This window comes from Rattus norvegicus, chromosome 2 (genome assembly GCF_021556685.1).
Source record: "Rattus norvegicus strain SHRSP/BbbUtx chromosome 2, alternate assembly SHRSP_T2T, whole genome shotgun sequence".
Classification (NCBI taxonomy): Eukaryota; Metazoa; Chordata; class Mammalia; order Rodentia; family Muridae; genus Rattus; species Rattus norvegicus.
Window position 1 is genome coordinate 25,659,701 of NC_141535.1, and position 16,546 is coordinate 25,676,246.

Genomic DNA, 16,546 nt, shown 5'->3' on the forward strand with positions numbered 1-16,546 from the left:
GTCACCTGACCCATCTACATCCCACTGTTCTTGTTACCTAAGAGGCAGCCACTCTTCCTCTATCGCCCAGCAAATGGTTACTGTATATTCTTCATGCCTGGTACTGTGGGATCTGAATACAATGACAAGATCCCATTTTCCTCCATTTGACTCACAGGACGCTAGAGGGAGCCAAATATGTAAGTTGTCTGTGGATGGTGGGGGGTGGGGGGAGACAGAATTGGTGAGGCGAGAGAAGGAACAAGGCAAATCTCATTCATGGGTCTCAGGTAGTCACATCCTCCCGAAGCCCCTGGGGCTGCCCTGGAGACTCCATTCCAAGAATGAGGAGGTTTTAGTGAGGCACTAAATCGGGTCAGCCCAGAAATGACCTTTTGTCCAATTGTCTGGTTCACACCTGTGCCTGGTGGCACACGCTACACACTCAGGAGAAAAAGAAGTAACAGAAACAACCCTGAGAGTCTATCAAAGATTCCTCAGGAAACAGCACACGCCATCAAAGCCCGAGCTCCCAGCAGAAACACCTGAGCATCATGGTTATTAGAAATAGTCTCTTCTTTATTTCGTATAAAAAGTTTTGAAGTATTTGGGTTGGTAAAAGAAAAGCCACGGTAATATAAAGAGAATTATAGGAAGTTTTAAACAAAAGATGTTGGTTTGGGCGTTTGAGAAGGCAGTTGTGAGATTGCTTCTTGGTTTAATTATCCAGGCGGTCAAAGGTCTGGATCTGGAACTCCTGGAAGTCCTCTGGTATGGTGTCTGCAACAAGAAGGGTGGTGGTTAGGGAGGCTCCTTCCACACTGGAATCACAGCCCACTGCAGGCCACACAGGCCTCCTGTAGGGGGCGCTGTCTGCTCGCACAAGACTCTCACAGGCTTGCAGCCATTTTCTATTTCAGGTTGCTTTGTTGTACATTGTTGGCTTAAAGCCCAGCGGGGCTTATTCATAGGCCTAGGGAAAATTAGCAGGCAGAGTGCCTTTTCAGTCTGTGATTATGTTTGAGTCTGATGAAAAGAAAGGCTGCCTGTAAATTAAACTGACGGAATTTCTCGCCGAACCCCTAACTCTAAACCATGCAGTTAAATTCTATGGGTTTCAATTTTCAGATTTGGCATGTTAACAGGAAAGCCCGGCTCTGCCTTTCTCTTATGTTATGCAGGGAACATCAGGTTTTAGTGAGCACGTGGTGTGAGCTTCAGGCTTTGGGGAGGATGTGTGTTACAGAAATGAGATCCCGTCCTCTCCTGGCCATTCCCTGTACTGTCGGTAGGCGCTAAGCGTGAAGGCTACCTACCGTTACAGCGGTACTTGAGGTTGGACCAGATGATGTTTTCCTGAGAGAAGCAGAACACACCCAGTCGGCCTCCGCGCATGGTGGTGTCTATAGTGACCCCGGAGTCAGCCACCAACTCTGAGCCTTCATAAAACCGCACCCTACAGAGAGCACAGGTATCCACGGTGAGGACGTGAGGACGTGGCCCCACTGCTGACTACGTACTCACCTCTTTATTCAGGCGTATTGTTTTCCACTGACTCTAGCTGGTCCCTCCCCAGTGAGATTAGAAGCTCCCCAGGAGTGTCCTCGCCTCCCTAACTTGGTTTTTAATAGGCCCAGCATGGCGTCCAGTGCATAGTTCCTGGATAGGTACTTGCTGGTTCCAAGGGGGTGTTTTTGCTGTCTTCTGGTGTGGCTGTGCCCAAGCATTTCCTATTTGGTTGTAGAGCAATCGATTCTTAGTTCTCTGCACTTTTAGGTTCAGATTGACTTTTCTAAAATTATATACATAGAGAGGTCATATTTTCTGTGGTTTCATTTTGGGACAGAAAAGGTACATTGAGCTCAATCAGGTAAGAACATGGTCACCCCTGTGGGCAGAGTCAGATGACACAAGACCACGGAGAACAGAACGTGAATTAGCTCTCACCACCTTATTTTCACTAGATGCCTCAGCCCATCTGGCGCCTTCCTGCCCTGACTGGCAAACCGTAATCCATACCCCTGAACACACCACACAAGCGCTGGCAAGTCTAGGGCCTGAACACTGACTGCATTTCAACAGGAGCACTTGATCAAACAAACTAACAACAGAAACAGTCCTACAGAGAAACAGAGGCCTTCACTCCAGTCGCAGGATGGACAGCTCATGCTGTACACACACTGGGGAACTCAAGCTGGGCTGTGTGATGAGCACTAGTTGAGGCCCAGACACTGAGGCTGCCCTTTTGGAACTTATGACCCAGGAGAGAAGACAGACTGCGAGGGGCTCTTCAGTCAGTGTGTTCTGCACATAAGGAGGGCTCCATGGGGCCGGGAGGAGTCTCGGGATGTCTGGGTACCATCTCTTCTCTGCTGATCCCCCCACCCCACCCCCGCCATCCCTTCCCTCATCAGCTCCTCTCTCACACTTCCCTAAGAGCACACCCATCAGCTCCTCTCTCACACTTCCCTAAGAGCACACCCAAGGCATGGCGGACTTGGCTCTGCAGCTTGGTCCTACTGTCTAGGGATCAGTTAAGCCTGGTGCCTTTGCCCCACCTGTCTTCTGGAAGTCCTGCCCCGAGGACTCTCAGAGGTTGGAATTGCTCAGGGAAGGGGAGATTCTGGTTTGCAGAGTATACTGAGTGCTTCCCTCCCCACCCACAGCAGAAGGGCCCTCAGCCTACCTGATGTAGCCCACCTGGGGCCTATGCTGCAGGAACCAGCGGTAGGACACCTTGTCCTTCCAGCCCACATTCCTGGAGTCCTTCCACAGCAGCCTGACCTGGTCGCTGGTGTCCCCTGTGTGCCACAGGGAGTTTCGGAGATGTTCCCCTGGGCCAGTTTTAGACTTCACGGCCTGGACAAAGACATGAGGAAAGCGTTAGGTCAGGACATGAAGAGCCTCTGTGCTTCAGATGTCTGAGGTAAACATGGAGGTGAGTTCATGCTTACTGCAAGGCTACATAGTTTTGTGCTGGCAAAAGCATAAACCTTCAGTGTCATTTTTACTGAGCTGGCCCCAGCTCTGTGGAACTTAGCAGTGGTTGGTGGCGTTATGCTATTCACCGTACCTTTTTCCTGATATAAGTCTGTAGCTCTATTTGCCTACTGTGGGCTCCCAATAGATGTCACACAGAAGTGTGCTTTCTGTCTTAGTGGGAGTGACAGAAGTAGCTAGTCGTTCATGTACAGCCCATCTCTTTGATTGAACACGTTGGCTAGCTTTTAACATGGTCTGCCTGAGGTATGCCTTAAACCTTCTCTGCCTCTTTGAGCCCACTCAGCCTGACATTTGAAGGCAGACAGGGTTGTCGCTCTAGTCTCCCCGAGCCAAGCATCACCATGACTGTATCCATTTCAGTGACTTTTAGGAGAACTCTAAAGTTAAAGGGAGGTGAAGGGTCCAGAAGCAAGAAGGCATGGGAATCCAAACCATTACCTTGAGCTGAATACCAGGTTCTGCTACTGCACGGAATGGCGTAGCCTGCCAGTATGTCTGCTCTGTCTGTTTCCACATGACCACATAGAAGCTGGAACTGTCTTGGTAACCAAAAATAAAGCCGGCATAGTCGTCATCTGTCTGGGTGTTTACGTGGAAGGTCCCTTCAAAGTCAACTCCATTAAATGCCGTGTACCCTGCGGAGATGAGGTGCAATTAGAAAAAGCTACTCTAACAGCTGGCAGGATTTCTACACACGCAGTCAGAGGCCCAGGACGTACCGACTGCTAGGCCAGGGTCACTGTTCATGGTCTGCACAATCTCCATGCCCTGTGGAGAGAGGGGAGGGAGTTCAGGACTTGAGGGGGCTGAGAGAACGTGGGGCAGCCCAGAACCTCAGGCTCCGAGGTGACTATGTACAATCCAGTCCAGAACAAGCATTGTTCTGTTTGATATTGACTTAAAGGAGGTGCATGTGTGGCAAGAAGTTTTAAAGGAAGATGAGTGTCGTGAGGAAATACTTTTGCTAATACTGTCATATAAGCTGACTTGATAATCCTCAAACCAGGCAGGATGTGACATACATCCTGATGGACACGGTGATAACTAGCTTGTTTTGTCAGTTTAATGCAATGTAGAATCACCTGGGAAGAGACGCCCAATGACAGACTCTAGATTAGGTTGTCCCGTGTACATACCTGTGGGGTAACTGTCTTGATTATGTTAGTTGATGTGGGAAGACTCTGCCCACTGTGGGTGGCACCCTTTGCTGGGTTTGATCTAGGACTACATGAGAAGAGAAAGCAAGCCGGGTACTTGGCATGCACACATGCATTTCTCTCAGCTCATGGCTATGGGAGTGACATGAGGAGCTACTTCAAGTTCCTGCCTTGACTTCCTCCAAACAATGGACTGTAACTTGGAATTGTGAGTGGAATTAAACCCTTCCTCCTCTAAGTTTCTTTGGTCAGAATATTTTGTCACAGCAACAGCAATGAAACGAGGGCCACTGTGGTGTGCTTTGTGACTCTGGAAACTACTAGCCACTTCTGTGCCTTCTTCTTCAGTGGCTTACTTAGGGGCACGCACGGAGGCAGACTGCGGAAGGATGGGAACCATAGCTCATGGGTCACACTGTCAGAGCTCCTATTCCAGCCATCTCAGCCGCCTCCTGAATTGCCACAGAAGTTTTGGGATGAGTCAATTTCAACATCTATGAAGAGTGTAATACCTCAGGGCCACGAGGTGGAGCATATGCCAAGAGAGTAGAGCCATGTGTGAGTCGATGACCTCCATATGGAGCCCACCATTCCCAGGAGGTCCTAGGCAGAGGGCTGAGTAGAACTGATGCCAACATCGAATGCATACCTGGTTCAGGACCACCCAGTTGGGGTCGATCTGGGCATCCCCTTCAGGGTCCAGGACCACAGTCTGATAGGCCCTGAAGTCAGTCAGGGTGATCTCCGCATTCTCAGGACACACATCAATGCGATCAATGACCTTGTCCTGGTCGAAGTCAGCTTCACAGATATCTCCTACTCCATCATCTAAGGGTGAAGGGAGGAGGCAGGGGTGCTGAGGCTCAGTCCTCAGTAGGGAAGGGGACTGGGCAGGGACCACACTCCCGCCTTCAGGCCAGGGATTTTACAGTTAGGAGAGGAATGTTGGGTTTGTTGAGTTATCTGGGCCACATTCTGGAGCCCTTGTGACAGTCAATCAGGCCACTCAGAAACCACCTGGAGTTTCTTGCAACATCAGTGGAAAATTTTGCCCCTTATGCTTAAGTTTGGCCTAATGCTACTTGTATTCTAATGCTAATTTGGGGCGCCTAAGACTGGTTACCCCAGAGAGAGTCTGCAGGACACTGATTGACCTAATCCCCAATTAATTGTGATTGGTAAACAAAGATGCCAACAGCTGATAGCTGGGCAGAAGAGACATAGGTGGGGTTGAGATTTCATGGGCTCGAGAAGAGAGGACCATGAGGAGGAGGCACAGGAGGAGGAGGAGGAGGAGGAGGAGGAGGAGGAGGAGGAGGAAGAGGGAGAGGCACAGGAAGAGGAGGAGGAGGAGGGGGAGGCACAGGAGGAGGAGGAGGAGGGGGAGGCACAGGAGGAGGCACAGGAGGAGGAGGAGGAGGAAGAAGAAGAGGAGGAGGAAGAGGAGGAAGAGGAGAAGCAGCAGCCACAAACAAATAAAAGAAAAACATGCAGGAGGAGAAGAAAGGAGAGTGGCCATGGGATAAGAGACAGGACAATGTGGTCCTGATGCTGTCCAATTGGAGCTACAAGCAGTCCAGATGAAACGCAGTAAGCAGTAACTCAGGGTGTAATCGTTAGAAAAGTAGATTCTAACAGCATGGAGGGTAGGCAGCTGCACAGCTCTAGTGATGCTTAGCTTATATTGTAATTATAAAGGCTGTGAGTGTGTCTTTCTGCTGGGAACTCAACAACCAAAGACAGGGAGAAGCCCCGGGCTGGGATTTCTAATATTGTTTTTACTACAGCCCCCCACTCTTTCCCAGACAGTTCTTACACACAGTTAGGCTTACCACCTGGTAGACCTTAAGCCTGAAACAAATGTCTAACACGTGCACAAAATCAGAATTATCATCACCAGAATATCACTACGACTAACTTTGGTGTCCCCTACAGATGCCTCCAGGTACATTCTGCTGGGCTCAGATGACACCTGAGAGACACTGCAGTTGCTTTGCTAGCATGAGCCCTCTCTACCCGTGTCAGTTCGTATCTGACTGGATGCAAGCGTCTTTACCCGCCTAGCCCCCACACAGGTGGGAGAGTTTGTGCATCTCTTTCTGATGGTTCCTTTCCCCATTCCCAGTGGCAGGAGCAAAGAAGACCAGAGCTGTGCTGAGGGCCTCTGGGGATCCAGCTCTAGCATGCGACTGGGTCACATTCTATGTGATCTCATCCCAGGCCAGCTCAGGAAGCAGCCAGGCGAATCAGGTCCAGGGCAGTGGCAGACTGCTGTCTACGGATGTCTACTGTCTATGCAAGCTGGATTTGAAGCAGAGGCAGGCGGGGAGCAGGAAAGTGAAGGTTCCCCTAGGGAAGTATGCATCCCTTCATGTGGCTACAGGGAGTCTAAGGCTGTGTGTCTCAGGCAGCCCTGGGCCAAGCATGCTCACTGTTGCTATCTTCCTGGGCTGGGTTGGGAACAAGCCTGCAGTTGTCTGGGCCAGGGGGAACCAGGTCTGGGATGCCGTCATTATCGTCATCGTCATCGCATTCATCGCCAATCCCGTCCTTGTCGGTGTCCAGCTGGGCGCTGTTAATGACGGTGGGGCAGTTGTCTGTGCTGTCCTGGTGGCCATCCCCATCACTGCAGAGCAAAGATTAGTTTAGTAGGAGACTGAAGCGTCTGCTCCCAGGCAGGAGCCTGGGTGGGCTGTCAGCAGGCTGGGTTTCAGCAAAGCCTATCAGGCCTTTCTCTGATAAAGCAGCTTCAGAAACGACTCCCTCGCTTCCTCTGCGTCCTGAAAGCAGCCAGTCGGTTCCGGGTTGGGAAGATAAGAGTCTATTTCTACAGTCTGTGACTCTCTAAGGACTGCCAGATGACACCTTGCTCCAAGGAAGTGTGAATGTGTAAGGTAAGGGGTGTGGAGATGTGTGGGTCCTGGCTCAGGCACCCGGTGAGCTGTGGCCTCAGGCACGATGCTGGGCCAGGGAGGTACACATTCCTCATCTCTTAGATAGCAACACAAACGCAGCCCACCTCAAAGGGCAGCTTGGAGACTGAGTCAACTCTGACACCCGTAAAAAGCATCTTCTAAGCGCCTGGCTCTAATGGTTAAGTCCTCTGATGCTTCCTGTTACATTGCTTTTCACCGTTGCCATCTCATGACCCCATGAGGACTCTGACCTGAAGAGTCTTTCCCCAAAAATGGGTACCCTAGAGCTAATCCAAGAAACCTCTCAGGAAGCTCTCTGCTCTGCCTCTCGGAGGACCATATCTGTCTTCAGGGACCTTCTATGGCTACAAGGGATCAGAGGATTCTCTTCTCACTCTGCCTCACTCAAGACCTTGCTGGCCTAGAGACTGTGTATATCCTCTAGGGAGGTCACAGAGGGAATCCCTCCTTTTCATACAGGAGGCAGAAGGGCCCCAGAGACAGTGAGTTCGACATGGACACTGGAATACTGCAGAAGCTGAATTTCTGCACTTCTCCTAACACAAGAGTGAGCTCATTGGATCAGCACCATTTGCAGAACCCTGTCACCTATGTGGAGAAGCAAGCAGTTCCCAGCCCCCCTCCTGGTAAGGCTCAAGTTCATGGGAATTAAAATGTGGCAGAATGAGTCATTTGTTTTAGGCAACTATCTAGAGGCTGGTGGGATAGGCTATTTTAGACATTTCTATAGCTGGTAATCAGAGTACACGCTGGCCGGGGACTGGGGATGTTTCTGATGCACACCACACATTGTTAGGGTAGTTGTGAGAGCACCAGTCCTACCTTATGCTCTGAGGGACAGACAAGCAACATCAGACTGCATCACTGACAGGCTCTCCTGTGCTATGGTACCAACAGCCACCATTTCCCCAAAGTTGCCCAAAGGATGGCCATACTGTGAGTTTTCATGTAACCTAGGAGGTGTGGTAATTGTCTCTGCTGTTCTGATGAAGCAATGAGCTTCGAAGGGATGGAGGAACTATTCGAGTTCCCTTGACGAGGATGCACACAGCAGTAAGGACAGAGCACAGAGAAGATGGGACCTCGAGGGAGCCGCCCTGAGCAATGCTGGGTGAACTGACTCTGCTACGGTTACTAGAAGTTGAACAGTGCTGTCCTGCTTTGCTTTGGGGGATCCTTACCCTTTCAGGCCGGTCCTGACCACCTTTCTGAGAAGCACCCAAGGAGGAATGGGGATGAGTAGAGGGTAAGAGTGCAGACGCCTGGTGCCGAGGGCATGTAGCTACACTTTACTCCTTCAGCGCCAGCTCCACTCTGCATCCTGTTCTGTTTCCTTCCTTATGGTGCTGCCCATTGCACTCCTGACCCAGCAGTGCTCGGTAAAGCATTAATGTCGAGCTGGGTCCCCAGCCCTCCCTGGTCCTCACGGAGGACTCTACACGGGGCTTGGAAGATCTTCGGAATGTTCTCGCATAGAATACCCTCTCACAAGACAGAAAAAGCATCAAGGACAAGGAAAGACCGGTGTCCCCCAGCACGCCCCTCTGTTAGGGGGTGATGGACTTTTCCTGATATGATAGCAAAGGGGTTAACATCTAATGAGAGCTAGCTATGTAACAGAAACCACCAAAGGCATGCTTCCTGGGCTAACTCAGTTTTATAACAGCCCACGAGCTATATATCTACATCCACTCCCATTTTACAGGTAAGGAAACTGAGGTACAGAGAGATTAGGTTATGAATGACACCTGGATGTTTCACTCCAAAGCCCTTCTGCAGGGTTCCATGATCTGATTTCTCTGAAAATGGTGTAAGTGCTGGGTGGGGCTGACATCGCTCCTCCTTATGTAGCACTTTCAGGGAGATACAGGGGCCTGGAGCAAAGGTGGACTGACTACCTCCCTGGAACCCGATCCATCCACAGATCCTGGGCACATTGCCAGCAAAAAGTTCTGATAATTCCCACAGTCCCCAGATTCTACCTGTTTCCCCACAGTTGGGATGCATGCCATACCTGTCTTGGTTGGTGTCACAGGAGTCCCCAACCAGATCGTTATCCACATCCGACTGCAAAGAGAGCAGAACACATTATTTACCACTGGGCCTGCATGTATGGACTGTTCCCAAGAAGGCAAGCCTGCCTTATTGTCACTGGGTTTCAGGAATTGTTTCTCGGGAACTAGGCTGGCATAAAGCTGCAAAAGGACAACACCATATTGGTGTAGGCACAGTGCTGAATTTTCAAAAAAGCCCTTTAAAATATCGAGCTTCACGGAGGGGCTGCCCACACACCAGCTGAGCTGATCGGGAAGGGCTCTGGGTGGCGCACTGGCAGGCAGAGCCTGGGTGCTCTGGCTGGGTCAGGAGGGAGCCAGGCATAGGCATGGCTCAAAGCACATCGACCCTATGTTGCTTCTGCCCTTCGGAGTTGAGACAGGACAGGGAGTGAGTGAGGCACAGTAGGCAGTGGGGACTCCCATCTGTTTCAGGCATTCAGAAACAGACTGCACACCGCACCCAGGGATCCCAGCAGCAGGTATACGGGAAGAGGAACAACCTACCATTGACTGAACTTAATCTGCAGTGCCCACACGTAGACTGAGGAACTGAAGGGCCATGTGACTAGGCTCATACCCATGTTTCTGTTTTCTTTGACAGCAGAAACTTGTTTGTGGATTATTAAGCTCATGCACCAAATGCCATCAGTGTTGGGTGCACGTGCACTCCCAAGGGTCTTGGGAGTCCCCATCCTGACACATCAGTGTGGTTGTCAATAACTATCTCAACTGGATCAGTTTAGTCCCATCCTTCTAGGCCCTAATGCATGCCGTTTCTCCACCTGAGCCTTGACACAATAGCAAGGAACTGGTCAACAGCAGGGCTGAGTTTCTCTGGATGCTGAGGAGTTCGGTCTGCAGTGTGACCCCTGTCTTACCAACCTGGTTAGGGTTACTGACATCAGGACAGCTGTCACAGGCGTCTCCGACACCATCGCCATCCCGATCCTGTTGGTCGCGGTTGGGAACTCGGGGACAGTTGTCCAAAATGTTTTTTATTCCTGTAAGAATGCTACTTCGGGTCAGGAGACAGTCATAGGACAGGGTGGAAAAGAGAGACTTGAAGAGCTGAGAGGTCAGGCTGTGGCGCCTTACTATGGCTGCACCAGCTGTATCGTGTCTTTAGTAGAGCCTGGAGGGGATTTCAAAACAGGGATTCTGGGAGCCTCAAGCATGTGCAACTCTCTAAGGCACCTATCCGATGAACTCACTCTTAGTTTAGCTCACCCAAGGTAAGCCTGCTTTAGGGGAGATGTGTATATCATGGAGGAGTGATCATGTACATTTGAAGGGATAGCATTTTTAAAAGGAGTTTCTTCTGGTGGTATGGTATGTTTTCAGAAACTCGGATTCTAGGCTGCCTTTTTATTCTATAGTTGTCATATGTTATGGACACAGTATTGAATAAAATGTCCTGCCTCAAGCTCCACGAGACTTTCATAGCTGCTCCTGGCATGGACCTCCCAGAAAGCCCCTGTGGTAGAGTCCCAGAGAAGGGCAGTATATCCACCATGACATCCCAACCCTTCCCAGAGCAGGCAGGGGCTGGCCACATCTTCCTGGCCTGGTGTAGTGTTTGACCCTATGGAAAACTCAGTTCTCTGTTCCCATGATGAGGGGTGGGGGTGCGGGAGGAGCCAGGAAGGCAGACGCCCTATAGAAACAGCTCTGGCAAGACACTAGTGAAAAGCACGCTCACAGTGTTCCTGCTGGTGATCTAAAGCACCAGAGACCTCCAGGGTTACTGGACCACCAGACATAGTCCGAGTGAACGATGGGGTGGGGGGTTCTGAATCGGCGTGTCTATTCCTGCATGTGGGGAGGGCAGAGGACAAAGGAATTCCAAATAAAAGACTGAGCGAAACAATCCTACCGTCTCCATCCATGTCGTCATCACAGGCGTCTCCTTTCCCATCCCCGTCAGTGTCCTTCTGGTCATTATTCAGGACGCCCCGGCAGTTGTCACAGGCATCCCCAAAGATATCTTTATCAGTGTTCCTCTGGTCCACATTGTGAGTCAGGACACAGTTGTCCTAAATGACGAGAAGATGGGATACTTGCTCAGACTTACTGACGCCTGTCCCACTGTTGTGGTTGGCCGGGTCCGCCTGTCTCATATTTTTAAACACTCATGACAGGCGTGTTTAGGAGAGGACAGGACATAGCTGCAATGGTGTGGGGACAGACGGAGGTCTGGGGTGATTAGCATCAGCGACTGGCCTCAAAGGCTTGCTTCCACCGTCCACGGTGTGTTTCAGTGCACGTGCTGTCCTGACAGAGCTGGTACCTGCTCATTCAAGATCCCGTCTCCATCCGCATCCTCATCACAGGCGTCTCCAATGCCATCTCTGTCTGCGTCTTCTTGGCCGGAGTTTGGCACATACTTGCAGTTATCCTGACGGGGGAAACAGTTCGGAGTCATGTCCCATCCATCTGCCTCCTGTCGAAAAGTACTTCTGCCCTCCAGACTGGGTAAGGCTGCCTGGCTTGGCTACTGGCTCTCTCATTTGCTTCACGTGTGAGGCGGCTACTTCAAACATTTTGAATAGAGTAAGAACAACCTTCCCAAAGCCGTCTAAGACATGGCTTTGGAGGTCCACAGGGGATCTCTTCCTGGAGATCCTGCCTTCCTTACCTTCTTGCAGTTCCTGGCTGAGCACGGCAGTTCTTCATCGGGGTAACTGTCGATGTCCACATCCTTTCCACAGACATAGCCGTCGCCGGCCCAACCAACACCGCACTGCGAAGGAAGAGCCCGTTAGAGCCCTGAACAAAACACTCCCTAAGGAGGCAGAGACCGATTCCGTCTCTGTTCCCCTGTGAGGGTCCGCAGGGGAGGTCCAGGAGCCTCACATCCTGCTTAGATGGGATTTAACAACTCAGGTGTGCTGAGTATGGTGGACCACGCCTGTAATAACTATCAGGAGATGTAAGAGGTACAGGTACAATCTGCTCAAGGTCATCCTTAGATACACAGTGAGGTGAAAGCCAGCCTGGGCTCCATGAGGTCCTGTTCTGCCCAGAACAAGGGCTGGAAAAGATGCTTCAGTCTTTTAAAGAAGATTTATTTATTTATTTTATGTATATGAACACACTATCGATGACTCACCAGAAGAGGGCATCAGATATCATTACAGATGGTTGCTGGGATTTGAACTCAGGACCTCTGGAAGAGCAGTCAGTGCTCTAACCACTGAGCCATCTCTCCAGCCCCAGATGCTTCTGTCTTAATAAAGTGCTAGCTTCACAAGCCTGAGGCCCTGCTTCGGTCCCCAGTCCCCACGGAAAAGGATAGGCAGAGCGGCTCATGTCCATATTTCCAATGATGTAGGGCTGGTGACTGAAGCCTCCTCAGGGCCTGCTGGCCAGATAGCAGACAGTCACTGAGCTCCACATTCAGTAGGAACTCTGCGAGCCCCCTACACCTCAAAACAAACTAACAAACAAAGCAAGGAAAACCCAAAACAATACAGAGTTACATGGGAACGGATTAGATTCTGAAGTCCAAAGGCTCGCAGGGAAATGGGCCCTCTGGCTCCTGTTCCATGGCTCAGCCAGGCACTGGATGTGCCTTGATGGACTCGAGGGGCTTTCCACTGGGATGTTGGGCTCCTCATGGCTTTGTTATGGCTGGCAACGTTGCCTCAAGTCATTTCCGTGCATTTGTCCCGAGTGAGTACTCGGTTAGCTCACGGGATACTGGCTTCGTAGGTTGATTTATTGGTTTAACCTGTGTGGATGTGTGCCAAGAGCATGCATGTGGACCATGCATGTGCATGTGCCTTAGAGGCTGAAGGAGACATTAGATCCTATGGAACTGTAACTAGAGGGACCTGTGATCCACACAAGATTGGTGAAATTTTAACTCAGGTCTTCTGCAAGAGCAGCAAGTGCCCTTAATTGCTGGGCCATCTTTCCAGCTCCAACAATATTTTGGGGGGCCGATTTCCTCCCAAAGAGGGAAACTCCAAGGTGTGTTATCTCTATTCTAACCCTTTCGGTTGAACAGAGGTGGCTCCCACTGGTGCTGTCAGTGCCGGGCCTCTGGCCCTCCACCCACCCCGTCACCCCTAATATGTCCCCTGAGCATCCTGCTTCCCAGAAAATCAACAATCACTGCCAACAGGTCAAGTGGGAAGTACGATTTTGTTTCGGTTTTTAAGAAAACATTCACAGTATTACATGAAAGGGCAGAAGGTGAAAAGTGTGTGTGTGTGTGTGTGTGTGTGTGTGTGTGTGTGTGTGTGTGTGTGAAGTTAGTGGTTGGTACTTTTACCTGCTGAGTCATTTTTCTGGTCTATCTGCCAATGGTTTTTCTAAAGTGGATTTTCCTAGTTTTCTTCAGTCCTTAAGAAGACGCTGCAAGGTCACTGCTGTCCCGTTTATGCGAGAGTCACATGACTCTCGCTGTGCGCCTGGGTCAGCACCTTGCTCAGGCTCTCAGAATTGGGAGCATTAACCTCATCTGTCCTCTTCCGACTTTTACCCCTCGCATTCAGCTAATGTGCACTTCTGTGTTCTCCCTTGTGTAAAACTCAGATCCGAAGGTGCCCGTCAGCCAGGACGTCTGATTCACCAAGGAAAGAGGAAGCCCTTCCTAAAAGCTGTTGGGTGTGAGGTGGGTCTTGAGAAGCAACTCAGGTGCAAGGAATGAGGGCCGGGGAATAGGGGTGGGGAGGTGGGAACATGGTTGTGGAGGTTGGGAGGGAAAGACAGAAAGAGAAAGAGAGGAGATGCAGACCACACGGAAAGCCAGGGGGTGCACCGATTGCAGGAGAGGGAAATCAGACTTGATTTTCGACTAGAACTGAAAGGAGAGAAGAGGGAGGAAGCTGAGGAGACCAGCAGCAGAGGACCCCCCTGGTGCTCCCCACCTACCCTTCCCTCCCGGACAGCCTGAGTCCTTCCCACTGTGCCTCAGGCCAGAGGCTCCTCCCCGAGTCCCACTCCGCAGCTTCCACAGCTCGCCTTCGAAAGGCCTGGAAAGTTCAGCTGTGGGTCCGATTCGCTACTCATTTTAATGAGGAGAAAATTTCCTTTAGGAACAAATACATTTTTAATGAGCCATTTTCTGGCAGATTAAATTATTTTAGTAGTCACACCGAGTTTACTAATCCTTTACCATCTGTCGTCGTGCCTTATTACAAATTCAAAAACATATTAAGAGCCCCATCGCCCACCATCCCGGAGGAGCCATAGATTTGTTCACAGAAAATGAGAATTTAAGCATAGATATATACTTGCTTTTCAATGACAATATATATATATATATATATATATATATGTAATAACATGCCCAATCATCAGGTTTGGGGAAAGAGAGGTTTTTTCTTTTCCTCTGTACTGCCGTGGAGAGCTGGCATATATATATATATATATATATATATATATATATATATATATATATATATTTCAGTCTTATTTTCCAATTTGATAAGGATGATGGGGGAAAAATTTCCAGCCAGAAAGATAAAGAAATATAAGTTTGAGGTGGATGAAATGCGGAAGAAGAGGAGTTGTTTTTTTTTTTTAAAGCAGGGTCTCCCTGTGCTCTGGACGGCCTAGAAGTAACTCTAAACACAACAGGCTGACCTTAAACTCACAGGGATGGGATTACAGATGTGTGCCACCACACCTTGCTCAGAAGAGGGGAGACTTACTTTTATGTTGCTCAGAGGGACGCACCACGGTCATGGGAGCATAGGCTGAGGCTCTCCTACTGTGCACCCGGCGCCCATAACATAACGAAGCAAGCGACTGAAGCCAGCTGAGATGTTAATGCGTAAGAACCCTGAGGACTGGGATCCTGGGGTTTGGGAACGGGTCACGTGGGAAGAAGGCTTCTTTATAAAGGGCTCAGCTAGGAGCCAAGGCACCGGGGATGGGAATGGGTAGGAAGACTGACCATTCATTGAGCTGTGCCTAGGTTAGGGTCAACTTAAAAGTTCCAACTAAGACAGGCACAGAATATGGCTCGGTTAGGTTTCTGAGCGACAATCCGAGGCCCAGCTGACCCTGCTCTCCCCTTTCTCATCTCTTGGCTGAGGAGTAATCAGCCACTTTGGCACCTAAATGATGGAGCCCTTATGGGGCACCAACTCCTTATGACCTTCTGTGGAAATTTTGCCTAAAACGCCAGCAGTGGAGATGTCCTGCTTCTATACTCTCTGGCACAACTATTGTTATTCATAACTGTCCCCACCTTCTAGATGCCCAGTGTTAATCTGACCCGAGGGTAGAGGCGGTCTATACTTTGAAGCTAGAAGAAACTGGGGAGGGTTGTGCTTAGAAAGAAGAGGGAGAGCAAACCAGGCACTTACCACACACGTCACATCCCCTTGCCGTTCCTCAATGCACTGCGCATGCACACTGCACGGGTTCTGCTCTGGGTTCCGGCAGCTCCTTTCGGTCCTGCATCCCCTCGTCTGGTCACCAGTGTACCCTGGCTTGCAAGGCCCACAGCGGTAAGAGCCCTACCGAGACAAAGATAGGATGATAAGGCGGAATCGAGCAAAGATCATTGATCTTCGCTCGGTGGTACGACTGAGCATAATGACCAATAGCTCTCTGCGATCGGGCGTGCCTCTTAACCTCCTTCCTGGGCATGTTGATGAACCTACCACCAGGCCGGAAGGGCCAATTGGCTACACAGACTGAAGGTGGAAGGCTACATAGTAACCAGCAGTGTTCTGACTTACCAGCTCTACCCTGGAGGGGAAGCTGGGAAAAGCCGAAGTTTACACTGGGCATAGAGAAATAGCTTGATTAAAAAGTTAATTTAAAAATAACAGTTCCTCCAATTTTTATACACACAGAGATGTGGTGATGGCTCACGCTGGCCCGTCCTGATGAGGTGCATTACCAGGGAGGAGGCAAAGAGGTTGCTGGCTCCACAGAGCTCTTCACAGGCTGGGGTGGGGGGGGCTCTAATTGTCTTCAAAGTTAAAATATATCAATACAGATAGTTTTTAGACTTGTTTTTAGTATTCATTTATTTATTTCATCCATACGAATATTCTGCCGGCATCTTTGTGTGTGTAGTGCTCCGACTTACCAGCATGCCTAGTGCCTCCAGAGGCCAGAAGAGGGTGCCAGAAACTCTGAAACTGGAGTTCCAGATTGTTCTGAGGCCCCATGTGGAGGTAGAAACAGAACCCTGGTCCTGTGCAGGAGCAGCAAGTACTCTTAACCTCTGAGCCCTTATCAGCATCTCAGAGAGCTTTTACACATCATTTCTGCTTTATTGGGATTCAATTAGCAAATAAAATCATATATTAAATATAACATATCCAATCATATTATATATGAATGAAGAGCTATAAGGTGGTCACAGGTGCCATGGAGTGTGTGTGGAGGTCCGAGGACAGCTTGTGAGAGTCAGTTCTCTCCTTTCACCAGGCAGGTCCTAGGAACT

At 50.0% G+C, this 16,546-nt stretch overlaps 1 protein-coding gene across 1 annotated transcript in view; it reads right to left on the reverse strand.

Moving 5' to 3' along the window:
* Nucleotides 1–536: 536 nt before the first annotated feature.
* The window catches only part of Thbs4 (thrombospondin 4), a 42,000-nt gene continuing 25,990 nt past the window's right edge, over nucleotides 537–16,546 (reverse strand). The window contains 13 exon segments of the mRNA NM_017133.1: nucleotides 537–759; nucleotides 1,296–1,435; nucleotides 2,666–2,838; nucleotides 3,421–3,617; nucleotides 3,702–3,750; nucleotides 4,789–4,967; nucleotides 6,572–6,765; nucleotides 9,090–9,142; nucleotides 10,015–10,133; nucleotides 11,006–11,165; nucleotides 11,420–11,527; nucleotides 11,768–11,872; nucleotides 15,453–15,605. Coding sequence (NP_058829.1) covers nucleotides 698–759; nucleotides 1,296–1,435; nucleotides 2,666–2,838; nucleotides 3,421–3,617; nucleotides 3,702–3,750; nucleotides 4,789–4,967; nucleotides 6,572–6,765; nucleotides 9,090–9,142; nucleotides 10,015–10,133; nucleotides 11,006–11,165; nucleotides 11,420–11,527; nucleotides 11,768–11,872; nucleotides 15,453–15,605 — 1,692 coding nt within the window. The 3' untranslated portion in view covers nucleotides 537–697.